Here is a 10,348-nt window from a genome sequence, read left to right as displayed (position 1 = left end):
CACCCTGGTTTCGGGCCCCTCCGAGTTCTTCTCCCCTTCTCACAAGCCATAAACACCCTTTTTTGCGCTATTTCACTGCCACGTGTGCAGCATTTCCGCCGATGGGCAAGGCGGCCTCGCGCTGACCGCCGCGACCCCCGGACGCGCGCACGTGCACGCGGAGAGCGAGAGCGAGGGAGCGCGCGTGACCCGAATCCGTCCATTCCTCACACTTTGTTTTCTCTTCTCCGCGAAAAAATGTAAATTATGTCTCACTTGTGTTTTTTATTATACGCAGGCTTTAAATATTTTCTGCGCTTCTTCTGCGGCAGAGACAGGATGGATCGCGAGGCGAGCGCGCGACCTCGGCCTGTGTGAGGTAAATATATGTACAGTACACGTGCAATAAGCACTCACGAGATAAACATAAACACACGGTGTCAGGATACACACACACGTGTCACGGGGTTCATTAAAGTGACGGTGCTGCGTAACCGGCAAACGAGATCAAACAAAATATGCATTTGATCACCGAGAGCGGCAGAGCAGCGCGTGCAGCAGCGTTACTTTCCCGCCAAACAGACCCCCTCGGGTGGGCCTTTCTTTCTGCCCCGTGAGGCGCGTGGGCAGCAGGTGGAGCGCGAGCCAACGGGAAGCGCACCTCCTCGTACCTCGTACCGCACAGCGGCTGCGGACCAACGTTACTTTGTTACTTTGTTACTTTGTTTTCGCTCCTGCGCCGAGACGCGTTCGGCTGCTCCTCGTAACACCTTTCGTGTTTCCACTCAGCTCCTCTTCGGCTTGCAAGTTCGCTTCGCGCGCGTTTACATATTAGCACATATGGAACAACTGTTTTAAGCACCGTGTAACGCAGCGCTGCAGTGGAGCAGAACCACCTGCGTCCAGTAGGTGGCGCGTTTTCTACACGGAATGGAAGGAGTCCGTCGGGGGGGGGGGGGATGAGAGCAGGGTGTGAAAGACACAGGGGCTTCGAACACCTGAGCCCAGGTGGGCCAGAGTCACACTCTTCCTGTGTGCATTTTAAGGCCTTCCAGTGGATGCGCACCGCAGTCCGAACTGCGTAAATACGCACTTATTTACTAACCCTGTGCGCTTATTCTAAGGCGACGTGTTACGGCGTCGCGAGCAAAGGAGCGTTACATTTACAGCCAGTATATCCTTGTATAACAGCAGAAAATGTAGCTTTTCATAAAAATAATTATAATGGGCTCTGGGCAACTGTGCTTTTTCCGTTAAATGGATATATAACGTATAACTAAGGAAAATGTAAAGGACGTATAAAATTCCACTGAGATGAAAAACAGGAGCAGGAAACAATTTAAACATTTAATTTTCATTATAGGTATAATAAGTAAAAACAGTAAAAAGCAAGGAGGGAGGGGACGGTTTATTCGCATTTATTTAAGACAATTTGAAAATCTGCAGCAGTTCATCTGAAATAAATTCATTAAATTTTTTTAGTACTCATCCATTTATATCCGTATTTGTTTTTTATGCGAAACAAATATTGTGTTTTTATTTAAAATATACAATTTAAATCCCACTGATTTATATAAATAAAATATCGAAACATTTTAACTAAATCTTGTTTTGCGACATGTAGTAAAATGTAGTAATTAATAAAAACATCAATATTTTACTTATTTTAAACTGGCATTGCACGACTCGCAGGGTCGCATATAAAATATAAAACAATTATTATTCCTGCGCACTTGCTAATCGAAGCGTTTTAACGCGATGAATGGACTAATGGGTTTAAGGATTTAGTGCGCATGCGTAATTAATTTTCCTCCCACACCCAGGTATCAGAGACGGTTACGTGTTCTTTACCATATTTACCTAATAACTGTACATTCCTCTCTTGACGGCGTCGAGCACAGAGGAGGAAAAATAACTAAAGTGCACAATTCGATTTATTTTTATTATTTTTTGATCTGGGAATTTTATTCGGTTTACAGTTGACTCTGTGCTCTATTGGAAGGTTGTGTTTAAATTAATATCTCCAGGTTTATTTGTCAAAGGTACACGGCGCTGCTTATAACAATGTTTCAGGTGCAGGGAAAAACGGTGAGGTGTGTATTTTTTTTTGTTTAAGTGAAGTGTACGTATGTATTATTATTATTATTTCTGTATGTTTTCAACATAGGTGTAAAGCTTAAATTTAAGTGTGTTTTATTTATGTAAAATTGTACATTTTTCCCCCGTTCCTCTTAATAAAGTAGGTTATTCAGGAATGAACACAAGCAAAGTAAAGAGTCGCTCAAAGACTCGCGCCTCTTCTGCACCAAAAAGGTTCTCCGTTTCTCCTTCTCCGAGTTAATGAAGGTATTTTACCACAGTACACGTATAGACAATATTTATAACTGCTGTACTGGGAAGTGCAGATCATGTTCTTTCAATAAGACGGTAATTGTACGACGTGTCACTCGGAAGGACAGTGCGCTCGCGACACCTGGAAGTGACCAGTGTGCAGTGTGTGCGCGCGCGTGTGTGTTTTGGGGTGGCTTACAGGCCGGTGAAAGAAGAAGCTGATCTTTTTTGGATGGAGGCTGTCCTGTCCGCGCGCGTTCGTGTGTGTGTGTGTGTGTGTGTGTGTGTGTTTAGGGGGGTGGCCCGGTGGGGGGTGGCCGCGCGGCGCGCATGTGCGGGTCGGAGGGTTTGGTCGGGATAAAGAGGAGGTTCGAAGCCCGAGCGCAGGACACACGGAGCCGCCCGCCGCACGCAGCCCTCAGTGACGGGACCGCGCAGCGCCGATCAAACTTTCACAAAGTTCGCGAGAACAGCGCTCGCTCCGCCGCCGCGTGCGTGCGTGCGCGCGCCGACCCGCGCAACTTGTTGCAAACTTCGCAAGAGCAGCAGGGAGGAGGAGCGGAAGAGCGGAGCTTCGCCGGAGCGAGGAGCCCGGACTCGGACTCGGACTCGGACCCGGACCCGGACTCGGACTCGGACCCGTCCCCGACACCGGGTAACTACGAGTGGCGCGCGTGCCCCCCGTGTGTCTTACTGGAGGTGGTGATGATGATGGTGATCATGATGGTGGTGATGATGATGGTGATGATCGCGCTGATCTGAAAGAAGCCGCTGCTGATGCAGTGGCCACGCGGCGGGCGGTGGGGCTGCGCTGCTCTGCGCTCGAGCTCCGCACCAGGACGAGTTTCCTTCTGCTTCTCGGGACACGAACGAGTGGGAACTCCACAAATCCTCAGTCCTCACACCTGTGTGTGTGTGTGTGCGTGTGTGCGTGCGCGCGTCTGCCTGCGTGCGTCGGTGTGCGATCAACAGGTGTTTCTTCTCTCACTCACTCACACACACACACACACACACACACACACAGAGAGAGAGAGAGTCCTGGAAACTTCAACACTGCCTGAACACTGAGGCTTTAGTGAGGACACACACACCGTGTTACATTGTGTTTCACCGCGTTTCACTATGTTTCGTGTCGCGCCCAGATGACCTAATGATGTAGTTGGTTGTGAAACACCAAGAACCTCCTCGGACCTCCGTTTTCTACTCGCTGCTACTGGGAATCATGAGCGGCTTCGCTTCAAATGTCACCGAACATTTTGGGACGAGAGTAGAAACAAAAAGGGCCAAAAGTGTGTTTAATTTGGCTGTTGGTCTTCCTTTGGGTTCTTCTTCTTCTTATTATTATTATTATTATGATAATAATGATGATGATGGTAATAATAATAATAACTAGTTTATTGTAATGACCAAAGCGAATGAATTCCTCTGATTTATTTATGATTCTGCCACTTTCGCGCGCTGCACAAACCTTAACGCCGGTGCAGAATAAACATTTTACTGCATCTGTTACACTCAGTTGTTTCACACAAAGACGCTCAGGGTCTCTTTACACTCGTGATATTTAGGGCCTTTCGGCTCATTTCTGGCCACTTTCTACTACTGTGTTTTACCCGCTTCTTCGTTCGCTTGGAAATCGTACAAAATCATGTGTGAAATATTCCCGTGAAAGTTGTTCAGACACGAACACTCACGTACACGTCAAAGTATTTTAATTCCATCTCCGCTAGTGTGCAAATAATAATAATTAAAAATAACAACAACTATTAATGTCAAATTATTGATACTATTATTCAGCTTCTCTCGCTTTCTGCTTGCTCGGGAAACACGTGTTTGAGGATGATTTAGAGAAACCAAACCTCCTTTCCACAGTGGGACAGTCGATATTTTCTTTATTTATTTATTTTTTTATTTAATGCTGTACAGCGATTCTCCTTTTCCACACGATCTGGGATGAGGGGCGCTACTTTACCATAGTAACAGTTTTGACAGTATGTTTTTACCTGCAGCTCGAGCCTCCAGCCAGGTGATGGAAGGAGTGTCGCGCACGTGGTGAACTTTCCGCGCTCGGACACGACACGTGCAGTATGTACAGTATGTAGCGATAACACGGTAATTTTTACTGCGTCCTCTCAGAGAATCGTCTCCGGCTTTTACACTGAGCTCGCGCGCCGGTATTGGCCCATGTTTTACTTGAACGTCAGAGTAAATTTCCCGCCTGCCCGCTCTCTGAGGCCCCTCGTTGGTTCACAGCGCGCGGCTCTCGGCTCTGACTTTCCATTATTAGTCTGATGCCCCTGAAGATGAAAGTGATCCGTTAATTAAGAAAAATCGGAGAAGTGACGCGCGCGCAGAAAATGCACCGATTTACCGGCTCCTCGGTCCAGTGAGGCACAAGCGAAGTGACGCGCGAACGGGTCCAATCGAAGGAAACCCGCCGGTTCCGCTGAGAAGAAGAGAAATAAAAACCGCAGAAACTGTATGGGCCGCATGCGCGTGGACGCGCCGCTAGCGCGCGGCCTTTCGGAGGACACGGGCTGCGTGTCACCTGTCTATGATAAAATTATTATTACTAATTACTATATTGTGTGTGTGTGTAATAATAACAATAACACATTTTTATTATTGTCATTAATAATAATAATAATAATAATAATGGTGGTGGGGTAAAATTTGCAGTACTTCTTTTGTTTTTTTTTTTCTTGCTCGGATGTTTTTTGTTTTTTTTTTTAATGATGTCAATCAATATGATAAATGAAGAATTACATTGTTATGCATAATTGCATTGTGTCCCAATGCCCCTTCTTCAAGTCCACTTGGTCACTTTGTTCTGAAGTCCGGCTTCGTGTCCCACAAGGGCGGCGGCGGCAGCGGCTCTTGAGTGGCAGGACAACGGGGGGAGGGGGGGGGGGGGGCGTCTGCGGTGACTCTTCTTAACAGCATCAGTGCAGAATGTCACCAATTAGCACACAACTGTGTGGCACTGGGTCACTAGTGGTTAGTTTGGGTCACCAGCCTTGGAATTCAGGGTGATGCTGAGCCCTTTGGTTACCATTTGCCACCCTGCTCACCCTGTTTCACCACGTTCGTAGTATTTGACCTCAGCGAGTGTGTGTGTGTGTGTGTGTGTGTGTGTGTGTTGTTTGAGCTGGAGGTTTGCCGTATGTGATATATGGTGAGTAGATGGTACTGTGAGCAGTCCAGACGATGGAGAGATCTGTCCTGCTGGCAGGAAAGAGTTAAAGACGGATGGAAGGGTGGGGAATGGTGTTGGGGGTGGGGGGGTGGGGGGGTGCACACTGCTCTCCTCTAATCACCCAGTAAGTAAAAGTCAATTACTTCTGCGTCGTGATCAGAAAGTCCAAATCCCAGGGGGGTCTGGCCTCCCAGCACCTCTAATTAGTACTATTTCAGCTTTTTATCATTATTTATAGCACCTCCTAACACACACACTCACTCAGAGACACACACACACACACACACACACACAACGGCCACCTCGTTACAATAGCTGGATATGGATGTCATTAAATGCTCGTTTGAGTGTGTCGAACCAGATTTCATTCGCAGGTGTCGCTGTAACATGTGCGGCAGGCGCTGTGCTCGCTGGGGGTGTCGCCTTGCGCTGAAGTACCCGGGTTCGAAACCCGCTCCTGCTCTAGTACCCTTGAGTGGGGAACTCACCTTGATTGGACAGAGCCCAGGTTTCCCAGCGGCATAAATGGAAGCGAGTCACACGAAGTAATACATCTGAACTCAAAACACCCTGGTAAAGATGGGGACAAACATGTATTTTCTGGGGACAGCTGGTGGTGTAGTGGCTCGAGCTGTTGCCTTTAGACCCAAAGGTTGCAGGTTTGACTCTCTCCTCTGGCTGTAGTAACCGTGAGCAAGGTATTTACCCTAAATTACTCCAGTAACATGACCCAGCTGTATAAAAGGGTAAGTACGTGAACACCGTAAGTCGCTTTGGAGAAAAGCGTCACGTAAATATGATTTTCTTTCCAAACGAACACAGTTTGGTAAGAGCAGGTGTTTGTACAGTCAGCACGGTACCTGGGTACCGCGAAATACGCTGATGTGGGAAGCAGCAGTTTGGCTTCGGGAGGAGAGGCGTGTCGAGCCGCGACGATGGCGGTGTTAGCGTAACGCCTCCCGCTGACGGGGAAGGAGGGAACTGGGAGGAGCAGCAAGTGGACGTGTCAGTCCGGTGTCCACAGAACACAGGGATTCTGTCTTCTCTGTTTACTCTTATCAGAGCTGATTAAACCCTTCGGTATTCGACCTGCTCAATGGAGCCTTTCTCTGTGCCTTTGAAAGGGCCCCGGGCGCGAGAGCACACACCCACGCCCACGTCAAACACGCGTCGCCCTACGGGCGCGTCCGCGCACCTCCCGCCGAGCATCGCGCGCGGCCCGGGGAGCTCCCGGCCCCTCCTCGCTTGCGTCGCCGCGTGTGAATAGAGGGTTTGCGCCGCAGTTCAAAGTTCTGCGCTCCTTCGTGTAGAAGGGAGTGTTTGTCTCCGCGTTGAGTAACTGTGCTCACAAAAGAGTGCGTTCACGCACATTTATAGCCATCAGGACCTAATCCCGGTGTAGGGACACCTCTCAGCGATCAAACATCCTGAATAAAGGAGGGAGCGTGTGTGTGTGTGTGTGTGTGTGTGTGTGTGTGTGTGTGTGTGTGTGTGTGTGTGTGTGTGTGTGTGTGCGCATGCGTACAGAGGCGAAAAGCTCTGTAGTTCCAATTTTCAGAAAAGGGTGCGGCGAAGCCCTCACAGCAGTGTTCTGTTTAACGCAGAAAACAAAGCGTTAAGAGCGCGCACGCACACACACACACACGCATGTGAGAAATCATACACCCTTTTGCAATTATCTTTATGTGTTTATGAAAGAGAAAGTGTGCCCTTTCAGAAAGGGGTGTGTTCCTCCGTTTTGAACAAGGCACTTAACGCATAGTTATTATTATTATTATTATAATAACATGTTCTGCGAGTAAAGCGCCCTTTCGCTTTGTGCGCCGCATCTCCTCACGGGGTTTCCTCTCTCCGCCGCTTCCGCAGGGAGACGCGTCGCTCTGCCGCTCCGGCGTCCTCAGCGATGGGAAGCAAGACGCTCCCGGCGCCCGTTCCGCTGCACCCCTCGCTGCAGCTCGCCAACTACTCCCTCCTGCAGGCCTCCGGCGGCTTCCAGCTGCCGACGGACCACGTGCCCAACATCTACAGCTTCAGCGCGCTCCACGCCGTCCACCTGCACCAGTGGACCCTGGGCTACCCGCCCCTCGCGCTGCCCCGCTGCACCTTGTCCAAGCTGCCGGGCCTGGTGGACACCCGGCTCCCGCTGCCCTCCATCCCCGTGTTCCCCCACGCGGTGCAGCCCAAGCAGGAGTGCGGCGGCCTGCGCGCCAAGAGCAAGCCCCGCTTCGACTTCGCCAACCTGGCCGTGGCGGCCACCCAGGAGGACCCGCTCAAGGCGGAAGACCTGAGCTCCCCGCCGCCCATCGGCTCCCTGCTCGACGTCGCCAAGCTGTCGCCCGAGAGGAAGCCCAGCAGGGGTCGGCTGCCCTCCAAGACCAAGAAGGAGTTTGTGTGCAAGTTCTGCGGGAGACACTTCACCAAGTCGTACAACCTGCTGATTCACGAGCGCACGCACACGGACGAGAGGCCGTACACCTGCGACATCTGCCACAAGGCCTTCCGGAGGCAGGACCACCTGCGGGACCACAGGTAGGCGCCGCGCCCTCGCCGCCCCGTCTCCTCCGAGCGTCTCCCGCACGCGCCGTCTCGAGGGAGAGCGAGCGGCGGCGTGTCTGTCGTGTGTGAGCGGGCCGGAGGTGACGAGTCTTTCCGTGTCTTTTAGGTACATCCACTCGAAAGAAAAGCCCTTCAAATGCCAGGAGTGCGGCAAGGGATTTTGTCAGTCCCGGACACTGGCGGTTCACAAAACGCTGCACATGCAGGTCAAGGAACTAAAGCCGTCCAAGATAAAGTGACGCCCGGGAGCTGCGAGGGCGACGGACTCGAGCGCTGCGGGGACGCTGGAGCGAGCAGGAAGGGCGGGACGGGACGGGACGGGACGGGACAAGGGGACTGTGTTGCTTTCGCAGAGCCGGGGGGCTCCGGGATCCGCGGATCTCGCGGCGGAACCGGCGTTCGGCGGAGCCCCGCGCTCGGACCGAACGGTGACGCCGACTCGGCCGGAGGGGAACCTGGGAGCGGACGCAGCCGTGCGGACTCCCGCCGTGCGCCGCGCACGCACTCTGGGAGCGACGCGCGACTCCCTCCAATAGCCTTTATACTCACTACAGCGGCTCATATCCGTCTTCTCGTATTCTAAAGCTCACATTCCAGTTTTCTGTACAGATTTCTTTTTTGTATAAATGTTATTTGGCACTTTACTCTCGATTATTTGCATATATCACTGGATTCCTTAAACTTATTTTTAAATAAATAGTCCTTTTCTAAACAAAACCGCGTTGTTGTCAATTGTAACAAGCTGTAAAGGGCACGGCGTCGGTCGGAAAGTCCTGCGTCGTGACGAGCCGCTCCGGGGTGTGTGTCGCTCCCCTAACGGGTGTTTTCGCCGCGTCGTCCGTCCGTGTGTGTGTTTGCTCCGGGGTCACGGGGTCACAGGGTGACTTGCGAGCGAGTCCACACTCTGCTTGCACCGCACGTGTTCGGTGTGCGTGCAAAGGGACACACACGCACACACACACACACACACACACACACACAGGAGCAGGGAGGTCAGCACCTCAACCCGCCCGCCCCTTTGGCATGAGCAACACGCACGCCTGCCGTCTGCCGTGGGGAGCGTGACACATCCTGGGAGGGTGGGGTCATGTCCTGTCGTGACCCCCAAATGTCTGGCCTGGTTCGGTGCCGCTGCCCTCAAGTTCAGAGTCTAAAACGTGTGTCAGTGCCGTCCTTGGCAGGAGGCGGAAGAGTACGAAGGGGCTCGTGTGACGCAGCGAGGCTCCCGACCAGACGTGGGTCGGCCGGCCTCGTTCCCGGTCCGAGCCCGTGACCTCGGGCGACCCCGTCTCCGCCGCCTCTTTGCTCCGCGCTGCCATGCAACACCCTGCTGAAAAGTGCGGTGAAACACACGCTGGGCAGCCTGTCAGCTGGAGTTCTGGTGTTGTTGGGCGATGCGAAAAAAAAGGGGGAGACGGCGAGGGAAACGGGGGGGGGGGGGGTCGAGGGAGCAAAGCGCAACCCTTGAGCACGACGGCGACTTTAATATCGCTTCGTTATTTTCAGTACCAAGAAACGGTTGGTAATTTATTTGAGTTGCGCGAGTATTTTTTCCACTTTTCCGAGTTTGACTTAACAGAGAAGAGAAACAAGAAAACAAAAGCGAAGCACGTTAATGTAAAGGAAACAGAGTGTGGATTTCAAACGATAACAGGCCCCCCCCCCCCCCCCCGAAGAAACGGGTCGCCGGCGGATTCCAGAACAAGGGCTCTGCGTGGAGATCCGTCCTAAAGCCCCGCTCTGTTTTCACACGCAGTACATTTGCGAGAGCGGAAACGAGGGGCAGGACGGCGAGAGCGACGGCCACCCAGGAATGTCGCGTATGTCGCTGGACCGGAATGCGTCGCACCTCCTCCCTACCTCGCGTCGCACCGACCTGCGCTGCATTCGAAACGTTCCCGATGCGAGCTGATGGCGTGTCTCATTCACGGTGACTGTTGGGGGGGGAGGGGGGGCGAGGGGGTCGGTTTTCCTCTTCCTGTGGGACACGTAGGCGCTAAGCTCCGCGTCATCGCGGCCCCTCTCCGTGCTCCCTCGGCGGCTGTGGTCTCTGCTAATTACAGTCGTCCCCCCGTCCAGCGCGGTGAGCATGGGGGAGGGGGCAGGGGGGAGGGGGGGGGGGGCACAGCGAGTTCAACCTCATCGCAGACCGGTCCGAGTCCTCCCTCTTCACGGGGGGGGGGATTTCGGGTCGATTCGACCGTCATCCTCGTGCGCTTTCATGGCTTCGCCTTTGCGACCGTGTCCATCGTCCATCGTCCTTCGTCCATCGCTCCGCCCCCAGAGGTC

At 52.4% G+C, this 10,348-nt stretch overlaps 1 protein-coding gene across 2 annotated transcripts; it reads left to right on the top strand.

The window, feature by feature from the left end:
• Positions 1-339: 339 nt before the first annotated feature.
• On the top strand, positions 340-8,791 carry osr1 (odd-skipped related transcription factor 1). Of its 2 annotated transcripts, none has more exons than XM_029258268.1 (3): positions 340-358; positions 7,370-8,032; positions 8,166-8,791. In XM_029258268.1, the coding sequence occupies exons 2-3, from the start codon at positions 7,407-7,409 to the stop codon at positions 8,296-8,298; spliced, it is 759 nt and encodes a 252-aa protein (XP_029114101.1). In that variant the 5' UTR covers positions 340-358; positions 7,370-7,406; the 3' UTR covers positions 8,299-8,791. The 2 variants fall into 2 exon arrangements, with proteins under 2 accessions (XP_029114101.1, XP_029114102.1); XM_029258269.1 differs by lacking the exon at positions 340-358 and adding an exon at positions 2,744-2,965.
• The last annotated feature ends 1,557 nt before the right edge of the window (positions 8,792-10,348 follow it).

The sequence above is a fragment of the Scleropages formosus genome, chromosome 15 (genome assembly GCF_900964775.1).
Source record: "Scleropages formosus chromosome 15, fSclFor1.1, whole genome shotgun sequence".
Lineage (NCBI taxonomy): Eukaryota > Metazoa > Chordata > Actinopteri > Osteoglossiformes > Osteoglossidae > Scleropages > Scleropages formosus.
The sequence above is the reverse complement of the archived record's forward strand: the minus strand, read 5'-3'. Positions and strand labels throughout refer to the sequence as shown.